General features: G+C 43.1%; 1 protein-coding gene across 5 annotated transcripts in view; it reads left to right on the top strand.

Annotated features, from left to right (window-relative positions):
- Esrp1 (epithelial splicing regulatory protein 1) overlaps positions 1–15,268 on the top strand; it is a 56,580-nt gene extending 41,312 nt beyond the window's left edge. For 2 of the 5 annotated variants that reach the window (XM_029533410.1, XM_021221929.1), the window contains exons 14-15: positions 2,586–2,736; positions 8,120–8,229. In XM_029533410.1, coding sequence (XP_029389270.1) covers positions 2,586–2,736; positions 8,120–8,194 — 226 coding nt within the window. In that variant the 3' untranslated portion in view covers positions 8,195–8,229. Of the gene's footprint in view, positions 1–2,585; positions 2,737–8,119; positions 8,230–13,712 lie in introns of those variants that run through there. The other 3 variants (XM_029533411.1, XM_021221930.1, XM_029533412.1) reach the window with 3 other exon arrangements.
- Positions 15,269–22,125: the final 6,857 nt, after the last annotated feature.

Here is a 22,125-nt window from a genome sequence, read left to right as displayed (position 1 = left end):
ATTTGTATGGGTTTCAGGGACAGAATTAATATCACCAGGTTTATGCAGCGAGTATATTTATCCTTTGCTCCACCTCACCAGCTCTTGCATTGACTACTTGGTTTTTACTTTAAGTAGCTCTGCTGTAGTAAGGTTTTTATTACATCTGCATTCATTGGATGTGACCTGGGTGTGGATATGTATGTTCCATTTCAAAGAGTAGAGGTCAGTGCACAGACAGTTCTTTCCCTCCATGTGGGTTCCGAGGATCAAGCTTGGGTCTCAGACTCAGCAGTAGGTGCTTCTGCCCATTATGCTGCCACACTGGCTTCTTATCTGCTGTCTGTCTGTCTGTCTGTCTATCTATCTATCTATCTATCTATCTATCTATCTATCTATCTATCTATCTAGTTTGACGGTAGCCAAGACTCTCTACTTAATTTATAGAGTATCTTTAGACAAAAGCAATGAAATATGAAAGGAAAGTATATGAAAATAAGTCTGTTAGGGAAAGGACAAGACATTCATGTCTTTCGTAGAAGAGTCTGGGTGGGTACTGTTGAAACATACAGAGAGCTTTGTAGTCTTTGCATATTAGACTCATATCAGATATCTGATATGTATTGATACTTGATGAATGCTAATCTAAATATGAAGAAATCATGAAACTTGAGAAGTCGGAGTGGATTTGCTCATGGGTTAAGAGCACTTATTCTTTGAAAGATCAAGGTTCAGTTCCTAGCACCCACGTGAAGACTCACTGCTTCCTCAGGCACCGACATACGTGCAGGCAAAGCACTCAGATGAATAAAATAAATCTTAAAAAACAAAGCAAAACAAACAACTCTGGGTGGTAGTGGTCTGTGCCTTAAATTCCAGCACCTGAGAGGCAGAGACTGACTGGTGGATCTCTGAATTTGAGGTCAGTGTGGTCTACGGAGTGAGTTCCAGGACTTCCGGAGCTACACAGAAGAAAAACCCTGTCTAATAAAACAAAAAGGAGAAATTGGTGTGGTCTTTCTAGTTTGACAAAGTGCTAACTGGTATTGTTTTCAGTAGGAAATTATGTAATTTTAAGGTCTTTCTCACCTCTGTTAAAATGCAGAGGTTGTTGGCTTGAGTTCAGTTGAGTGTACACCCGGTTTCTAGTGTTGGTTGCACAAGCCTTTTAAGCAGTGACTTCCATTTTGCTTTTCACTGGAATCACTTTGGGTTGCACAGGAATGTAACTTTTGGCTTTCTTAAGTCTTGTGAAAGATCTCCCGAGCTGTTTTAAACTTGTCACACGGTTGAGGACTTCAGATTCGGAGACTGAAGGGTTTGGTGCTGGTGCTCAATGCTGTTTTCAGGCTTCTCTTAAGTGATAGCGAGAATAAGATAATGTCCTGGAATCTTCATGAATGCGGTAGATCATACTCTGAAGAGCACTGCTGTAAAGCTGAAGGTGTTGATCATCCCTGCTTAACAAGGAAAGGTTTCTGGGCTAATTAACATAGTCCATGGGCCAGAGGCACAACTGGTAACCTGTTTGTTACAATTATATAGAGTGGATACTCTGGCATGTACAGTTACTTCTGGGAAGATGGCTAGAAGTTCATAATCTAAAGTTGGAATCAGTATTTCTTCTTAAGTTTAGGACTGGGAGCTGGGCAGTTGAGGTGCACTCCTGTAATCCCAGCACTTGGGAGGCAGAGGCAGGTGGAATTTCTGAGTTCGAGGCCAGCCTGGTCTACAAAGTGAGTTCCAGGACAGCCTGGGCTACACAGAGAAACTCTGTCTCGAAAAACCAAAAATAAATAAATAAATAAATAAATAAATAAATAAAAGTTTAGGACTGGGTTAAAAAAATGTTCTGTGCATATTTCAAATTGTAATGATGTGGCTGTCATAGAACACTGGTTGTGTGGGGAATCCCATAAAGCTGACTGATAAGCTAATTAATGAGACTGGTGTGGAGGTTGCTAGACATACCACAGGAGTTAGGCCACCATGGGTTTTGTGCTTCTTGGAGGAAATTGCTACAGTAACACCTCGAGGCTACATCTTCAGTTTCTGGGTGTTAATGGTGATGAGTTCAGCCTGTTGTCCTCTTAACCTCTTGTGTTGGCAGCTGCCCTGGGGTGCTCTGCTGTGTTGTTCTTGGGCGTCATTATTCCTCTGCACATTGATAGAGCCATTGGTTCTTGGGAGTGTTCACTTTTGACACTTTTGATCTCTGGCTGTGGTTCCTATTAGTCCTTTATAGCCCTTTCTCTTCTTCATGCCTTAATATTCCTGAAAACTGGCTCACTAACCATCAGTGGTCTGGGCTTTAGAAGTGGCTGAGTGACTTGGAAAGGCTTAATTCTTCCTTCCTCTCCCTTTGAGAACCTTAGAGATTGGGGAAAGTCCTGCGTCTAACAGCATGGCATCAACCCACTCCCTCTCTTTTGGCTGCTGCAGAAGTGTGAGACACAACTCTGGTATTCTTCTGTCGTAAGACAGGTAGCTCAGAAAAGCCTAAGAAATGCCACTTTCAAAAGGTCAGCTTCTTAAGCCATGTGTTTTAGAGTAAATATTCAACATTGTGTGTTCCTGTTGGTTCATTGTGCTTTCTCTCCCTTTAGCCCCCCAGGTTCGCCTAATAATCTTGGCTACTTCCCTACAGCTGCTAATCTTAGCAGTGTCCCGCCCCAGCCTGGCACCGTGGTCAGAATGCAGGGCCTGGCCTACAATACTGGAGTTAAGGAAATTCTTAACTTCTTCCAAGGTTACCAGGTCAGTAGCTTGCAGAAGAAAAATTCTCGGTGCCCTTTAGTCTGATTGCCAAAAGAACGCAGCTAGTAAAGACACTGGTTCTCAAGCACCGCACATGTGTCTGTGCTGGGGCCCACCTCCGGGTTCATCCTCTTGACACGATTAGGGCTTTCCTGTGGTGTCACCGTTCCTGCTACGTCATCACCATCTCTGTATCTGTCAGGGCAGGCAACAGGACGGGGCTTTCATGAAGAACAGCACTAAGGATATATTTTCCTTGAAATGGTTAGCTTTGACTTATAAAATAAGCTGGGTATAGTGTTAGAGGCCAGCCTAGGCCACAAAGTGTCTCAAACACTGTCTCAAAAAATAAAAAATAAAAAAGTAGGGCGGTGGTGGCGCATGCCTTTAATACTAGCACTTGGGAGGCAGAGGCAGGCGGATTTCTGAATTCGAGGCCAACCTGGTCTACAGAGTGAGTTCCAGGACATCCAGGGCTACACAGAGAAACCCTGTCTCGAAAAACCAAACCAAAAAAAGAAAANAAAGAAAGAAAGAAAGAAAGAAAGAAAAGAAAGAAAGAAAGAAAGAAAGAAATTAGAAAAAAAAGAAAAAAGAAAAATGTAGATCAAGTAAAATAGTGGGGCTCAAGAGATGGCTCGCCTGCTTGTGATAGCAGGGCTTCCTGCCCTTGTAGAGGGCACTGATGCAGTTCCCGGAACCCACATGACCAGCTCACAACCATCAGTAACTCCAGCTCCGGAGTCAGTGCTCTCTTCTGGCTTCAAGGGGCATCAGGCATGTGTATGTATATTCACGTATATGCAAGCATGCAGGCAAACTATTCATACGCATAAAATAAGTTTGTTTTGTTTTGTTAGACTTACTGAGTACCTTTGGCTGTCCTGGAACTCACTGTATGGAGCAGGCTCACACGCAGAGACCTGCCTGCCTCTGCCTCCAGAGCGCTGGGATTAAAGATAAGCACCACACATCCACTTTAATTTTATTTTATTTTTCCAGACAGGCAGTGGTGGTTGAGTTCTAAGGAGGCCAGGGTCAGTGATTTCTGAGTTCAAGGCCAGCTTTGTTCTACAGAGCTGGTTCCTGGGTAGCCAGGGCCTCACAGAGAAACCATGTCTGAAGAAACAAAGGGCTTTGGGGGAGGCACTTATCCCCAGACCTAGTGAGCTGAATTTGATCCCTGGGGAAGTCACATGACGGAAAGAGAGAGCTCACCCAGGAAGGTTGTCCGCTGACTTCACACACAGCACAAGCACAGCCCCAACAGACACGAAAATAAATGAAGGTAATTTTAACTTTTTTTAAATAAATAAAGGAGTGGTAAGGATATCGGTTAGTGTTTCCAGTCTCCAGTACTTCAAATAATTAGAGTAAATAAATAGGAACATTTAGGCATGGGCTGTCCCATTTAGTATTTAAAAATCTTTTAATTGCACTGGGGAAAAATAAAAATGAAAACCTGCCTAACCTTGGAGATGAAAATAAGCACACACACACACCCCCCCCAACAGTTTTGTTCTGCTTCCTGGACTGGGATGGGTTCTTGTCCTCCACGAAGTGACCTGGTTTTTCCGCCTTTGCTTTCATCTTGTTTGTTTTGTTTTGCCTGCTGCATGTATCCATCACTGTCTTGTCTTTAAAAATAGGATTTTCTTGGTGATAGATTTGCAACACTGAATAATACTATTTCTTTTTGGTTCATCTGAGCAAACCCCATTCCTTCTTAAAGTCATTTGATTAAGTCAAGTTTTTTTCTTCCTTTAAATTCTAAAAACAAGTAACGTGTAGTCTTACTGATCTATGAGCAAAAGCAGTCCTCATGTCCCCTAGAGCTGAAATTAGCTTGAGTCTTCAGAGGAGCGAAGTCCTGTGATGCCTCTGAGCATGCGCAGCACAGCCTGAGCGAGCCGTGTCTACAGAGACCGTTCCATGTCCGTGACTCAGGGATGGTGTGATCCCTGGTAAAACTGTCTGATTAGCCACCTTAGCCATTATTGTCTTAAAGACTTTTAACATGCAAGAAATATTTTCCATTAGTTGGGAAGTCGGAGTCAAGAAAAGCCCGGTACTGAAGTCACGTTTCCCTTCTCCATAGCTTACACGTTCTTCCGAAGATCGGTCCTCGGTCCCCGTGGGTCAGTGGCTCATTGCTCCTTTCCAGATAATTATTCAGCTGCTGGAGGACTTGAAAAATGTTAAAAGGTTGCCTCAGAGGCCTCCTTTTTCTCTGATTAAATTATACAGTTTTACTGGAGTTACTCATTCATATGGGAGAAATACTTACACTTTTGTATTTTTCCCTCTGAGTAGTTTTCAAGTTTAATGGTCAGCTGGGCTTAATGGTTTAGCTTGGTTCTACCAATTTCATTTTCTTTCATACTGAATAAAGTGAAGCAGTCCTACACATACATAATGAGATTAACCAAAATTAATCTTATAGAGGAAGTACCATGGTTGGCAATTGTGGGTTCTTATTTCCCCTCAGACACATAATCAGGATCATTCTTGATTTATGATAAAATTCCTGACACAGGACTGACAAGATAACTCGAAAGGTTTACAACCTGACTGCCTGAGCCCATGTGGTGAGAGAGAACCAACTACTGAAGATTGTCCTCTGACCTCCAGAAGTGTGCTACATCACATGCACATGTGTTAAGCATGCCTGTGTGCACATATAAAATAAATGTAATAAAAAGTGGAGAAGATTTAAAAGTTTAAAAGTCTGACATGCTTCAAAAATGGGATAACATGATAAGATTTATACCAAATAACTCTAACTCCTAGAGTTGTCTGATGAGAAGCACAATGCCGGTACATTATTTCTTGATTTATGAATTTGATTTTGGAAGTGTTTAGATTTTTTTTTTCTTGCATTAGTTTGAGATACGTTCTTACATAGTTCTGCTGACCTCCATAGCACTATAGAGATTAGGCTAACCTCCCGTGTGCCACGATCCTCCTGGCTCTGCTTCCCAAGTGCACCACACTTGTGGCAAGCATTAGAATTTATAAACTGGATCAGTGCCTCAGGATTGTATGGAGACCTCAGTCATGCAAAACTGCAGCTCTGGTGTGTGCTTTGCAGGTATGTGCCTTAGTATCTCAAGCTGTGAGGCACACATTCAAATCTATATTTAACCCAATTTTTTCTTTCTTACCCTAACCCTAACCCTGTCTTTTTAAGACTGCACACCCCCCTTTTTTTTTTTTTCCGTTCTTCCGCTGTTCAGGGAACAGATGACTCCGTGGCTCCTAGATTCCTTAGATTTGGTGGTAAAATCTGCAGCTGACTTCTTAAAAATTGTTCCCTTGAGTACAATCTGTTTATCTCCCCCTAGCTCTCTTTCTGTCCGGATTTAAGTATGCAGCCCTGGCTGGCCTGGAACTCCACTATGTAAAGATCCACATCCTTCGCCCTCCCAAGTACCGAGATAAAGATGTGCACCTCCACCACCCAGCTACTATTGTTAATCTTAATGACTTGTTTTAATTTTATCTCTCTTTCTGATGAATTTCATATCCTTATGTATACATTGATATACTTAAACAAATATCTAAGAAATAATTGGTTGTATAAATGAAATTTGCCAGTAATGTCCAATCTTATCTTTTAAACAAATATGAAGCTTGGGTGTCATAATAGCAAACATCACTTTAGAAACACATTCTCTTAGTTGGGTCCGGTTGTGCACACCTTTTATCCTAGCTTTCGGGGGTAGAGGCCGAGGCAGACAGATCTCTGAATTTGACAAGGTCAGTCCGGTCTACATAGTGAGTTTAACAGGACAACCAGAACTACATAGTGAGACCCTGTCTTGATAAGAACAGGAAGAGGGGGACATAATCTTTAAAGAATGTAGATATATTCCCCCCCCCCCTTTACTTAAGTAACATTTCTCTCAAAACTGTTGAAACTTTGTGAATTTTCTCTTTATAGGAATGGGGGAATCCCAAGCTTGGAAAGAGCAAGGATTTTTTGAGTGGGGAGAAATCTGATGGGCAAAGCGTGATATGGGGCATAGGGTTCTCCTCTCAAACCTGCTGTGGCTGGATATAGTGGCACACATTGTTATCCCAGGGCTCAGGCAGGAAGTTTGAGGCTAGCGTAGGGTATATCACAAGAAAACATGCACAGCAGCAGAATGGACACACAGCTCTGCGGATGTAGTGTTTACCTAACAAGCACGAAGGGCCCCCCCCCCGAGGTTCAGCCCCAGCAGCTCATTAAACCAACATGGTGGCATGTGCCCGTAATCTCAACACTTGAAAATAGAGGCAGGAGTTATCAGAAGTTCAGGGTCATCCTAGGCCTCTCATATGGAGAAGCCCCTTTCCACAGTGAAGGAAATTCGCTGTGGAAGAAGGGGGAGGGAGCAGGGATTGTGAAAGCACTTAGCTGCGTGAGGATCGCTTTGGTCAGCAGAGTGAAGACGACACTTTATTTAGATGGTGGCTTGCTTACCCTGATGGTTCTTGGGAATCCTTAGGTACCTTAAATGTTTGCTCTTTTTATCAACTGCTACTTTCCGTGGCCTTGGGCTGTGGATACATACTGGGTTTCCTCCTCAACATTCTGTCTTTGTTTCTTTTGATGACTCATAAAAATTTTTATTTAGCCGGGCGTGGTGATGCACGCCTTTAATCCCAGCGCTTGGGAGGCAGAGGCAGGCGGATTTCTGAGTTCGAGGCCAGCCTGGTCTACAAAGTGAGTTCCAGGACAGCCAGGACTATACAGAGAAACCCTGTCTCAAAAAAAAAAAAAAATTTTTTTATTTAGTATTCAAGTGAGAGAATTTATTTCAGCAGTTTATCTCCGATCTTAAACGATTTAAAATTCACTGGTTTTAGGAGTTTAATATATAATGCCTGACAAAGTAATTGATGCACAAATAAGTAATATCCTGTCATACCTGATGTTTACTATTAAGAGATTAGATTCTGGGCTGGAGAGATGGCTTGGCAGTTAAAAGCACTGGCTGGTCTTCCAAGGGTCCCTAGTTCAATTCTCAGCACCTACCTAGTGGCTCAAAACCATCTATGGGATCCAGTGGCCTCTCTTCCGGTCTGCAGAAGTACATGCTAACAAAACATACATATACATATACATGTTTTAAAACATAGATCAGATTTGATCATCCTTAATTGGTCTGGTGGGTTTGTTTCAGTTTTTAAAACATGTATTCAATGTAACTTCTCTCCTAGAAGGAATCTTGATAAATATATGAAGCATTGAGAGGAAATTAATGTGTGACTATTAACAGTGTCATTGCTCAGGTTCTAAATGTCATACTTGTGTTGATTTATTTAGTTTAAAATAACTTCCGCAGTGACAGGCTGTCCATCTTTTGATCCTGTTTGTTTCAACTTGCATTTTTAGTATGCAACCGAGGATGGACTTGTACACACAAATGACCAGGCCAGGACTCTACCCAAAGAATGGGTTTGTATTTAAGGGTCCCAGCAGTTAGATCGTCCTCAGAGAAGAAGGTAAGGACCTGTCATGAAAGCTAAATTAGAGGCCCAAGTAGAGAAGCCAAGAAGAGTCTTTGCCGTTTGTCTAGGAGGCAGCCAGTGAAGGGGCTTCCTTCCCCTTGCCTGACTGTGACGTGTGTCAGAAGACTTAGGGAATGGGGAGGGGAATGAAGTTTGTAATCTAAGAACACAGTAGCGGTGTAATGTGTGTGAACGAGAGAGCGCTGCTGTGAATACTGTGGAGTATTCTTGGACATTTGCTGCTCAGTTGTGGGATGGTGCTTTTGTTGGTGGTCTTCTTCCCTCTCCTCCTCCTCCTCCTCCCCCTCCTTCTTCCCCATCCTCTCCCTCTTTTCCTTCCTCTCCTCCTCCTCTTCCTTCCTTTTTCTTCCTCTCCTTCCTTCTTAATTTAAAATGGCTAACAAGATGGCTCCCTTGCTGCTTAACCTTGTAACCTGAATTTGATCCTTGAGTCCCACATAGTGCAAATTGACTCTGAAGGTTTCCTTCTGACTTCTTTTTTTTTTTTTTTTAATATTTATTTATTATTATACATAAGTACACTGTAGCTGACGTCGGACACACCAGAAGAGGGTGTCAGATCTCATCACGGGTGGTTGTGAGCCACCATGTAGTTGCTGGGATTTGAACTCAGGACCTTTGGAAGAGCAGTGAATGCTCTTACCCGCCGAGCCATCTCACCAGCCCGCCTTCTGACTTCTACATGCGCACTCACTACACATAAAATAACTGTTACAGAAAAGAAAAAGTCACCATTCTAGAAAAAAAAAGGAACGATTTTTTTTTTTTTTTTAGCATTCAGCTCAGTCAGATAGTTACATATAACCTGTTTTTTCCTACCAGGAAGATCACTTGAGCCTAGGCTGGGGTTTGAGACCAGCCTGGACAACATGGTAAGACTGCATGTTAAAAAAAACAAACAAACAAAAATAGTGTTCATCCAAAGTTATTAAAAAGCTTTCATTGTACATCTTTTTTTCTTTGCTTTAAATCTAAAGCTAGAGGGAAAATGCTGATAGAGTTAGTGGGCTTTGTCAAGAGGGACCCCCCCCCCTTATTAATCCAGAAGTTTTCCTAGGATTCTCTCAGTCTATGGTTGCCCAAGGAGTTTCCCAGGGCCACGTCCAGGGATTAGAGTGGCTTATTTCTTCAGTTTGGTTGTCGGATCTCTAGACTTTTCGTTTTGCAGTTTAGTTATTCAGTTGTGAATCTAAGCTGGCTGGTGATGTAAGGGCAGTAGTCCACCATCTTTGAGGATGCGGATCTGTGTGTGGCTCCTCGTTCTGAGGGTTGTTTCAGGGTGCAAGGGACGAGTTTTGGATCTGCATTTTCCAGTGAGACTTTACAGTAGCTGGGGCCTCTTGAGGATTATTACGTTGCTCAGAGTGGGAATGGAGTCTGCTCTGTCTGAGCCGGAGTGATAAAAGCACGTCGTTTTAGCTCACTGATACCTTGGGGGTGGGGGTGGGGGTGGGGGTGGGGGATTGTTTCTTCCTCATGCTCCTTGGAAGAAAATCCCTCTCCTGCTGACATTCCAGGCAAAGCTTCCTAGTGTGTTACTGGGAATTGCTTCCGTGTTGCCCAGCCATATTTCTCTCCCAGCATTGGTTCTTGCACATTTATTTGTTCCTGGGGAATAGTCCAGCCCTACCCTCTGAGCTGCCCTACCCTCTGAGCTGCTCAGGATGCCTTTGGTTCAAGGAGCTTGTGCTTAGCTTGTCCCTTTAATGTGCCTCCATCTATTTAAGATTTCCTTGAATGCCGCCGGCCTAGGCTCTTGGCTCCTTGGTCTCTCGTCCACCTTAGATCTTCAGCTCCGTGAACACTCTGTCTGTTATTGCCCTTTGTCATTGTGCTGCTGTCTCCGACCAACAGAAATGGACCTTTCAGGAGAGTATTTTCCGTTCCTTTCTTAGAAGGTGTTACATATGCACTACTTTATCTAACGTGAATGGGCATACTGCCTACATGTATGTCAGCTCCAGACTTGTGCCCAGTGCCCCACAGAGACTGGAAGAGGTCATTCTTTGTGATGACTGACTGTAATCCCAGTGCTTGAGAGATTGAAACAGACACTGGAAAAGACTCAAGGCGGGCATGGACCACGTGAGTTCCAGTCCACCTTGTGTTACAGAGTGTTTAAACAAACACGGTTCCTCAGAATCTTAGACTTCTGGTGTTTGCTTGACTGGGGCTGAGTCTTGCTACATAACTAATGTTTCATACTTAGTGGAATCCAGTTATCGTTAATATTATCCATGTAAGCTCCGTGTTTTGGCACATATTCACAGTTCTGATCTTTACAAGGCAGAGGCAGGAGGATTTTCATGAGTTCCAGACCAACCAAAACTACACAAAAAGAACCCTATCTCAAAAAAACTAACCCTAACCCAAAGAAAGAAGTGGGCATGGTGACTCACACCTGTAATCTCAGCTCCTGGAAGAAGTGCAGAGCTCACCTGGCTCTGTAGTGAGTTCCCAGGCAGCCTCCGCTTGGTCTGCAGCATGAGGCCTGCCTTGTTTCTAAAAAGAAGAGGGAAAAAAATACTCTTCTGTGTACATAATACTTTAATGATAGTGTATGACAAAATAAAACATTGTTTTAACATACATCTCACCAGAAAGGAAAGACAAATTATGAATGTTTGCATCTAAAACTTTAAAAATTATCTTCAGATCATACCGTTTGCTTTTGTTGCTAAGAAGAAAAGGAAACCTCTCTTTGTATCCTCCTTAGACTCTCTTTTTCCTGCTAGCTGTAAAGATTCCGCAGCTTCCTCACTAAATACTGAGATGCCGTTAACTTACTAACATCACTGAGGTTAAGAAGCAGGTCTATAATCCTGGCCCTTCCACAGAAAAACTTAGGATGGACATGTAATTTTTGGTGCCCACAAGGTGATTTTTTAGTATACTCTAAGGAGCTGGGAACAGGAAGGTGGAACCAACTGACCTCCCATCATAGCGCGCCCATCAACTTTCAGAAGAGTCAGAAGCAAACCAGGAATTGGGTTTCACTGGTGTGGCTAATGACCATCTCTCAGCCTGCTGGGTTAGGCAGGACTTTAGTTGGCTGGCTGAGTTGTTCTATGGGTGGTAAAATGCCCTCTCCATGGTATTAGCACTGGGAGAAGAGAAGTTCTTTAAGGAGAACTTGGGTGGTGTTGGCTAAAAAGGTAGAGAATTAGGGAGCTGTGGTGAATGATTGGCAGATTTTATTGTTGGTGTTTGTGTGTGTGTGTGTGTGTGTGTGTGTGTGTTCCATGAAGCTTTTCCATCATGCCTAGTGTTTGAAGCTGAGCACTGAGTTGCCTCATTTAAACATGAACGCTAACAAACTGGTGTTTGTGTTCTTTTTTGAATACTTGATTTTAAATTTATATCTATTGCCATTTGTTACTTAGCCTTAACACTTTTTCAAAGTGGCCACAGGAAATGAGATCCATTTCCATTTCTAACTTTTATCTGTTTCTCATTTGCATGTAAAAGTACACAGTGCCAGCAGTTTTTATTTTAACTTGCGTATTTTTGGTATTGTTTTGAATACCATGTAAATAAAAACAGCATGGGGGTGAAGCTGTGTTTGTAAAGATTTTATCTTAGGTCTGTCCATGCAAACCAGCCCTTGGGATGTGAGACCTCATGTACCCAAAATGTATAAGTGGTCCAGGCCTTCATTCATAAAGCCACACAGCATTTGCTTACAGCCTACATTATCCTCTAAATCATTTCTGGACTACTAATAAAATGCAAAGTGAATGTTCACACACATTGTTCTGTGTCTCCTGGCTATTGTGATACGCCCTGTATAGCCCAGACTGGCCTTGATTGGAGGCAGTCCCTTGCCTCAGCTTCCTGAGTGCTGAGTTTACAAATTGTACCACTACACCTGGCCTGATTCCTGCTGTTCCCTTGGTTGCTTGTTTGGAGAACAGTGATAAGATGGGCTGGAGAGAGGGCTCAGAGTTTCTAAGAGTACACACTGCTCTTGCTGACAAGCTGCGTTTGGGTCCTAGTACCCATGTCGGGCTCACCATCGCCTGTAACTTGTTTCCAGGAGGTTCCCTGCCTTCCTCAGTCACCTTCACCTCCACTCAGACACACACGTTCCCACACAGCACACATGAGTGCACAGAGCTAAAAATAAGAAGTGGGGAAGCCAGGCATGCTTGCCCATGTCTTCAATCCCAGTACTCAAGATGCAGAGGCAGTTGGAGCTCTGAGTCCGAGGACAGCCAGGGTTGTTACACAGAGAAACCAGAAAAAGGGTGGTGTTGGAATGGATAATGACCAGGAAAAGTCTGCACATGATCAGGACGGATGCTTTTCCCTTCTGAATGTTCATCACGAGCTGTTTGAATTCATAAATCTGGATCCATAAGTAAGGATGGCTTGCTATGCCAACACAACCACTACCTGCCCCACTTCCCCCATCTTCAGGTTGGCCACAGGGACTGGGGCAGCAGCACTCACCTAGTGTGTGTGAAGACCTGCCTCTGATCCCCAGCACCAAAATCGGTCAACCTGGTGAATGTACCATGGTAACAGCAGCGGTTCTCACCCTTCCCAAGGCCAGAACCCTTTCCTACAGTTCCTTGTGTTAGGACCCCCCCCCCCCCGGCATAAAAGTTATTTTGATGCTCATTCATAACTTACTCTGTTGCTGTAAATATCTTTTGGAGATGGGGGTTTGCCAAATGTGTTGATACCTACAGAGTGTTGGGACAAACAGGTGGACCGAAGTGCTAATCAGTCACTGGCGTAGGGTTCCTGTCTGCCATCGGTCAGACCTTAGCGCTGCTTACTGATTTTAACTTTTCGTTAGAAATTCATACTAGAACTAAAGATTTTATTATGACTGTCCGTGTGTGTGTGTGTGTGTGTGTGTGTTGGATATATGGATGCCCACAGAATTCAGAGGATATCAGAACCTCTGAAGCTGGAGTTCCAAGCAGCTGTGAGGTGACTACTGAGAGACAAATTAGTCCTCAGGAGGAGGAACAAGCACTCTTAACCACCGAGCCTCTCTCCAGACCTGTTTTGTTAGCTTTGGTTTTGTTTTAGGTTTGTTTGTTTGAGACAAGATCACTCTGTGTGGTCCTGACTGACCTGGAGCTCACAGAAATTCTCCTGCTCCTGCCTCCCCGTGGCTGGGATTAAAGGTTTATGCCACCGAGCCCGGCACTACAGCTCTCTGTAAAGCCTGTAATGTTGAGTTGAATGTCTATTGCTAGAAGAATATTACAACACTGACCAGCATGGAAAAGTGGGTAAAATTGGAACCGAAGAGCAGAGTCGTATGGTAAATACACTCAGTAATACAAAGGATGGGTATTACAGGAACGTATTAAACTCTCAAATCACTGCTTTTGCAAATGTCACTGTGCGATAGAAACTGGGACTATCCAATGTTCGTCTCCTAAGAATTTGAAAAATTAAACCTAGAGGTTGTAATATTGTCTTTTCCCCCCTTTCAGTGTTTGAAAGACGTATGGTGATCCTGAAACTATCAGAGAAGAGAACTTCTAGCAATTTCAGGGGATGATTGTCTACAGTGAGGCTGCGGTATCCTCGGCCAACACGATTGGACAGTAGGCCTGGGCCTTACCTTTTGCTGGAGTGAGAAGTGAAGCCAGCGAAGCCAAATCTTACAGCGAGCAACACTCACGGACCTGGCTCCCGGCTGAGCGCGAACAGGAATTGAAATGTGAATTTGAAGTCAAAGGTCTCACTTCCAGCTAACATGACATCATTTATTTCCTAAGTTGAAGTCTTGGAGTAAAATGCATTCCACTAGCATCTGCCATCCACCATTGGTTGCTGTGGAAGCTTCACTGTGTATTCCCAGTCTTCTCTCTCCTTGCTCTCTGTCAAATAAACCCCTCTTGCTAAGTGTACGTTTAAGTGTACGTTCTTAGAACACGTAAATCCCAAACTAAGAAAAGGAATAAATTAAAACTAATATTTTCCTAAATATTAGTTTTCTTCAATAGGCCATCATGGTGCCTTATAGTTAAAAACAAATATTTTTAAGACCCCCCCCTCAGGCAGGCTGGGCCTGTAGCTCAGTGGTAAAGGGCGTGCCTAGCATATCTGAGCCCTGGGTTGTAGACCTGGCCTCCTTGTGTCCTCTCCACACATGGCACCTGAGGGTTCCCCTTCCACACACACCTTGTTAAAGGGTTTGAGGGTTTTTTCTCTGCAGGTACCAGCTGTAAATAAGAATGAAGCAGGGGCCAAAATTTGAAACCAAAAACGAAGCAGCTACATGTAGTTAGTTCCTAGTGTGAGCTGTAACTGAATGTCGGCTTCATATGTATTATTTTATATTGTACTTTTTTTTCATTGTTAATGGTTTGGACTTTAATAAGAGAAATTGCATAGTTTTTAATGTCATAAAAATAAGACTATTTGACCAGTGTATTCCAGAAAGCAGTATACTAACCAAAGTCAATGCTTGTATATAGCGATAGCCCTTTTCTCTCTAATGCCTACCTGTAGAGGAATTAAAACCTTTGAAAGCACAGGCATGCTGGCCCGAGGTAAACACTGGTAAGTTAGAGCGGCCGCAGCGCTCAGTGTTTAGCACAGCTTGTGTAGCTGAGCTTTGCACCGGAGTGCGGTATTTGGCTCTAGCTCCTACAGCTGCCTGATGGAACTCAGCAGGGAAAGTGATTTGATTCAACGCACATGTTTCTTTGTTACTTCGTCCTTTGCTTGGATGCAATGATGCAATGCCTAGGTCGTGGCTATTTTTAGTTTGCCTCATCACCTTGACTGCAGAGTCAAGCAAGCGTTGTGACCAACAGTACCCCTTCGACTGCAGGGGGAAGATGATGATGATGATTTGATGTGCAAGTTGGTGAAATCTGGCACTTGAGATAACCAAGAGAAAAGTTCCTCCTTGATGCCTTAAGCCCGCTCCTTCCCGAAGCTCTGAAGGACTAAGATGGCAGAGATGCTCAGTCTGGTACTACGGCGTTTTTTTGTAGAGTTGTTACATTGATAATAAAACTTGCCTGCTTAATCTCAATGTTTGCATTCTGTTTTTTGAGGAGGCATGTGGTGATGGGGGCAAGAAGTAGGAAAGTCTGCCTGTTTTGTAGGTCGGAGGACCTTTGCCCTAGTTTACCATACAAAGTCACGCAGGCTTTCTGTGAGTGAGGCTCTCTTCACTGTGAGACAGGATTACAATGGGTGCCACCAGGCCTGAGAATCCGAGCTCTCCCCGTGGATCTGCAGCGTGCGCTTTACTGACTGAGCCTTCCTAGCCCCAGTGTTTGCATCTTCGTGCCGGTTCTCTGTACGTGACAGTGAGCTGGACGTTGCCATCCTGATAGAAGGATGTGGCAAGAGGCTTCCAAGTTGGTCACTCTGAGGTATAAAGTGAGATCCTGACACAAAAATAGGGGGTGGGGGGAGGACAAAACAGTATGACCCGGAAGTAGTGGTGCACTCTCAGCACGTGGGAGGCTGCGGCAGGCGGATCTTTTGGAAGCCAGCCAGCTCTACAGAGTTCCCTGATACACAGAGAAACTAACACTCGTGAAAACCCAGCTAAGCCATACAAGACTAGTAAGAGCTGCAACCTTAATGCTTCCCACCTCTACACCCTTCTTGTTTGTTCACCGAGTCCCTTAATGCTCACATTCAAGTTCTGTTCATCCTCAGGGCCACATTAAATGTTGCTGACTTGTAACAACGTTCCCAGAAAAACTTAGCTTATCAGCATCATTTTCCAAAGGGAGATGTCTGACACTTGAGCTCTGGGTCTTTCTCCATCACATACAGCAGTGATGGTGCTCTTAAGCTGAGGCTCTGCTCCTTGCTTTGCTGATTTCGAGAGACATCGGGATGACCTTAGCCTTTGGCAGGATCAACGTGTCCTAGACAAAGCCAGAGTTCTGGTGGGGTCATACTTGGTGCAGCTGTCATGTTCAAGGTATCAACAGTTGGAGGGCCAGCAGGGCTTGGCAGGTAAGGGTGCGTGCTACACCCTGGAGGACCCGAGTCCAGCCCTACTATGCACACAGTGGGAAGAGCAAGCAGACTTGTGTTTGTTGTCCTCCGGTGCGTACATAATGCACACATAGAACACAACCACAAAATAAGACTAAAAAACACAGTTGAGTAAGGGTGATGGAGTAAGAAATGAAAAGGAGGGCTGGAGAGATGGCTCAGCGGTTAAGAGCACCTGCTGCCCTTCCCATGTCTTGAGTTCAATTCCCAGAAACCACAGGGTGGCTCACAACCATCTCATAATAAAATCTGATGCCCTCTTCTGGTATGCAGGTGTATGTTCAGATTAAATTAAAACAAAACAAACAAACAAACCAAAAGCAAAACAAAAACAAACCAAAACCCAGGAGCAGCAGAGAATGAACCTCAGGCCTGGACTCAAGTGGTCCTGCATGGCTAGGCCTTGCGGCTCAAGCTGCCTAAGCTGGCATGGCAGTGCAGTTCTTCTTACTCTGTTATTCGTTAACTATGCAGTACTTGTACACAGTAAATGCAAGTTGAGTGGATGGAATGTCTTAGTTTTTCGAGTTTGTTTTTGTTTTTGTTTTTTGAGACGTAGATGTCTTATTTTTCTGTTGCTGGGACAAAACACTATGGCTGAGTCAACTTAGCAGAAGAAAGCATTTAATGGGGGGGGGGGCTCATGCTTCCAGAGAGTGAGACCTCAGTTCTGTAAGATTTTGATAGGTTTGTAATCTTGGACTGAGATTATATACCAAGGATAGAGTACTTTTACCCACTGCCCTGGGTTTGGTCTCCAATTCAATATAGTAATAATGATGATAATAATAAATGTTTCTAGCCGGGCGTGGTGGCGCACGCCTTTAATCCCAGCACTTGGGAGGCAGAGGCAGGCAGATTTCTGAGTTCGAGGCTAGCCTGGTCTACAAAGTGAGTTCCAGGACAGCCAGGGCTACACGGAGAAACCCTGTCTCGAAAAACCAAAAAAAAAAAAAAATGTTTCTAAATAGTTAAAATTGATTTGAGGGCTGGAGAGATGGCTCAACGGTTAAGAGCACCGACTGCTCTTCCAAAGGTCATGAGTTCAAATCCCAGCAACTACATGGTGGCTCACAACCATCCGTAACGAGATCTGATGTCCTCTTCTGGGTTGTCTGAAGACAGTTACAGTGTACTTACATATAATAAATAAATCTTTTTTAAAAATTGATTTGAGTATTGGCTTATATATTAGTACAGTTATGATTTCTATATTGAAGTACTATTGTATTCAGAGTCGCTTTTCACACTCGGCCAACTACACACCTGTATTCGCAGTTGAGCATGAGGTTTATCTAATGCTTTGGTTGCTCCTGACATCTACTGGACACACAGTGCTACTGCCCTTTCAGGAACTAGTTTACAGTCATTAAGTATGTGTCCAGGATTGTAACAGAATTCAAGGGAATCTGACTAACTGGGCAGTACACTTTTAATCCCAGCATGCGCAAGTCAAAGGCAGGGGAATCTCTTGAGTCTCAGGCTAGTCTGGGCCACAGATTGAGTGACTGGGCAGTCCTGGAAAGTGTGCTACCATTATCTACAATTCCAGCCCTTTTTGTTGTGAGACAAGGTTTCAGTAAATCAGCCAACTTTGCAGTCCCCCCATTTGAGCCTCTTGGGGAGCTGGAGTTACAGGTATGTGCCTGGCTAAAACTTTTTGTCATGAAACCCTGTATTTTTTCAATTAAGATATTTTTTCTACAATATATGCTGATCATGGTTTCCCCTATATCCTCCTAGATCTTCCCCACCTTCTGCTCCACAGATCTTCTTTGTCTCCTTTTAGAAAACAGACAAAAAGGAAAAAGCACAAGAAACACAAGAACAAAACCCATAAGTCAGAGGAAGAGGAGGGAGGGAAGGAGGGAGGGAGGGAGGGAGGGAAGGAAGGAGGAAGAGCTCCAGAAATATCCTTGAGCTTGTTTTGTTCTGGCCATCCACTGCTGGTCAGAGGCTTGCCCTTCAGCGGGGTTTGAGTACCAAGGGGGACTGCGTTGGAGAAAAGAAAGTTTCCTTTGCAAGTGGGTGTCAAGTGGAAGGAGAGTTCCTGGTCAAGGATGAGAGCTTCTTGCCACGCCTCCTCTCATGCTGGGACCCCATCCAGCTGGAACCTGGGCCCACCTGACTTAAGGTTTCTACTACTGTGATGAACGTAATCAAAATGCAAGTGGGGGTGGAAAGGGCTTACTTGGCTTTCACTTCCACATCAGTGCTCCTCAGCCTGGAGGCAGGAGATGATGCAGAGGCCATGAAGGACCTCCACATGATTTTCTCAGCTGCCTTATAAAACCCAGGGATGCCAGCTCAGGGATGGCACCATCCACAATGGGCTGGACCTCTCCCCATCAATTACTGTAACCATACTTTTTCAATACTTTATTGAGTTCTTATATCTACTACCCTTCTGCACCCCAATCTCTTCCAACCCTGCAACACTAGGTAGGCAAGGAAGAAGGTTAGAGGCAGGGGCTGTGGGTCTCTTTAGACAACTTTCTGCTGATTAGAAGCGTTGACTTCCTAGCAGCAAGTCCAGTCTTCATCATCAGATTATCTCCTATCAGTGATTCTGCAAACCATCAATGCTGCAGCCAACAGCAATGCAGCAAAACAGCAAATGCAGCAGCAGGAACCAGCAGCAACAGGGCGAACAGCAGGGAGAGCAGCAACTGCCACGTGTCAACTTGGGGATCTCATATTCATACTCTCTCAAGAGTCCCCAGAATTCCAAACATAAGCTGTTTGCATCTGGCAGAACTCATGCCCTTCCTAGAGCAGGAGACAAATTGTAGATGCTGTGGACAATCTGAAGCAGCCACACATCCCACGCCTGGGATTAAAACAAAAACATAATCATATAACTGGGTGTTATTTTATTTATTTATTTATTTATTTATTTTGGCTTTTTCGAGACAGGGTTTCTCTGTATAGCCCTGTGTTATTTTTATTTATTTATTTATTTATTTATTTATTTATTTATTTTGGCTTTTTCGAGACAGGGTTTCTCTGTATAGCCCTGGCTGTCCTGGAACTCACTTTGTAGACCAGGCTGGACATCAGGTTTTTAAATGAGTTGCACATGCACAATCCTTTAAACAAGAGTTGAAACATATATACAGTATGTTATAGCAAATATAACCTTAAATTTCTATCAATATACAATAATCCATACCAATGTAAAATATTTGAGACTTATTGTGCTTCCTTTTTTTTTTTTTTTAAAGATTTATTTATTTATTTATTTATTTATTATATGTAAGTACACTGTAGCTGTCTTCAGACACTCCAGAAGAGGGCATCAGATCTTNTTANGGATGGTTNTGAGCCACCATGTGGTTGCTGGGATTTGAACTCCGGTCCTTCGGAAGAGCAGTCGGGTGCTCTTACCCACTGAGCCATCTCACCAGCCCTGTGCTTCCTTTTTATTTGTTCATTTATTTATTTATTCACATTATATCCTGATCACAGCGTGTATATAAGAGACAGTGAAATGATCATGAGATTTTTTTTTAAAAGATTTAATTATTTATTATATATGTAAGTACACTGTAGCTGTCTTCAGACACACCAGAAGAGGGAATCCAATCTCATTACAGGTGGTTGTGAGCCACCATATGGTTGCTGGGATTTGAACTCAGGACCTCTGGAAGAGCAGTCAGTGCTCTTATCCTCTGAGCCATCTCTCCAGCCCCACTCATGAGATTATTATTGACAACTATGCTAACTAAGCCAATTAAAAGTATATGAATCCCTTTATTAGCCAGCAACTAAGAGTCACTCATGCCTAAGAGTCTCTTGGTTCCCAAGCTCAGGGCTACAATGTTTTTAATAATTTATTTTTGTTTTATTTTTATTTACTTCATTTTTAGTTTTGGTCTTTCAAGACAGGGTTTCTCTGCATAGCCCTGGTTATAATAGAGCTGACTCTGTAGACCAGTCTGGCCTTGAACTCAAAGATTCATCTGCCTCTGCCTCCCAAGTGTTGGGATTTAAGATATGTGCCACCACTGCCCAGCATAGGGTACAGTATTTTTAAAGACCAAAACCATAATTACATGTGCTTGTGCAGGTACACCAGTGAGGGTGTTGGGGAGGCCTAGTAATATCTGCTTTCTTGCAGACCTTCACAGTGTTTCCAGACAGCATGACAATTATTTTTGGCTTACACTTCTTCATTATTTTAGATGTATATTTTACATCCATTATTTTGGTTAGTACATATGGACCATGGTCAGGGTCATGAACAGTCCCAGCATGTTGCCAAGGCAAGTTGGGCTGTTGTGGAGTAGAAGGGTGAGACATAAGACAGAGTTAGGTCAAGATGGGGTTACCGTAGTCAGCTTTAGCAGCAAGTTCATTAACTCACTGAGCCACCTATTTGTCCTTTTTTTTCCCTTTGTAAAATATCTAACTATTTATTTAGAGACAGGGCCTCATGTAGCCCAGAGAAACCTTGACCTCACAATGTAGCTGGGATTGGCCTTGAATTCCTTGACCTCTTGACTCTACCTCCTAGGTGCTATAAGTACAGGCAGGTACTGCTATGCCTGTATCACCTAAGAAAGTTTTGGTGCTAAACTGCTTGGTATTTAAAGTATTTTAGTAACAATATTTATGAATTTTGTTTTACATAACCAGCTATAAATGTCTTTATTGAAGAGTTTTGAGTGAAAAAAATCTGTATTTTAATAACTTTAAAGATTTTTAGTATATCCAACTCAAAAAAAATCCTTGAATGTGGGCCTGGAGCCATGGTGCAGTAGTTTTGAGCATTTTGTACTGCTGCAGAACATGCAGAAGTGGCTCTCAGTATTCCTATGTTGGCTTGCAGTTGTCCATAGCTGGTTCCAGGGGATCTGATACGCTCTTGTGTCTGCCTCAGGCACCAGGGATACACATGCGTGCAAAACATTTATATACATAAATCTAAAAATGCTTTTAAAATATTTTAATAAAACATATGCTTAATTTCTTAATTTTTATTTTACTTTAATGAATATGGGTTTTTGCCTTCATGCTCGGTGTCTGTGGAAGCCAGAATCTTCTGAGGCACTCCTTCAGCTTCACCTCTGTCATATTTTAAAAGAAAACTTCAGAAACTGGGTGTAATGGCACATGCCTCTATCCTTCCCCAACACTTGGGAACTGGAGACAAGGGGAGTGCCATGAATTCAAATCAGTTTAAGGTATGAGTCTTTGCCTCAAAAATAAAGGAAACATGTCGGAACTAGTGACAACTGAGACAAAAGAGCTGTCGAATCAAGCAGCAGTCTTCAGGCACAGCACAATGTGTCCTGCCAGTTTTTAAAGCCTGGTCCAAGTGATGATTCCTGGTATTAACAACTTTGTCTGGTATTTGCCCAAGAACTTGGAGCATGTGTTAATCTCAAAGATGGAAAGAGAAGGACCACAGACCCAATTCATCATGACCAAATTAATTAAAGCAAGCAAATAATTATTTCTTTTTTATGTACATTGGTAATTTGACTTCATGTTTGTTTCGGTGAGGAGTTGGATCTCCTGGAACTGGAGTTACAGACAGTTGTGAGCTGCCATATGGTTGCTGGGAATTGAACACAGGTCCTCTGGAAGAGCAGCCAGTGCTCTTAACTGCTGAGCCATCTTTCCAGCACTTGCAAGCAAATAGTTAAAGGAAGGTTTTTAAAATTCATGTACATAGACCTCTAACCAAGGTGTGGTTCAAGAGGTTAGCAAGAATATGAGGAAGACAAGGCTTTTATAGTTCAGAAGTAGGGGTTTTTCAAATGGGGGATTTAGCAAGCAAAATAGGTGGGGTTACAGGAGCAGAATATCATGCAAGCCTAAGGGCATCCTGAAACAAAGACATGGTTGCAAGGTGAGCATAAAACT

Source organism: Mus pahari, chromosome 22 (genome assembly GCF_900095145.1).
Source record: "Mus pahari chromosome 22, PAHARI_EIJ_v1.1, whole genome shotgun sequence".
In the NCBI taxonomy this organism is placed as follows: Eukaryota; Metazoa; Chordata; class Mammalia; order Rodentia; family Muridae; genus Mus; species Mus pahari.
The sequence above is the reverse complement of the archived record's forward strand: the minus strand, read 5'-3'. Positions and strand labels throughout refer to the sequence as shown.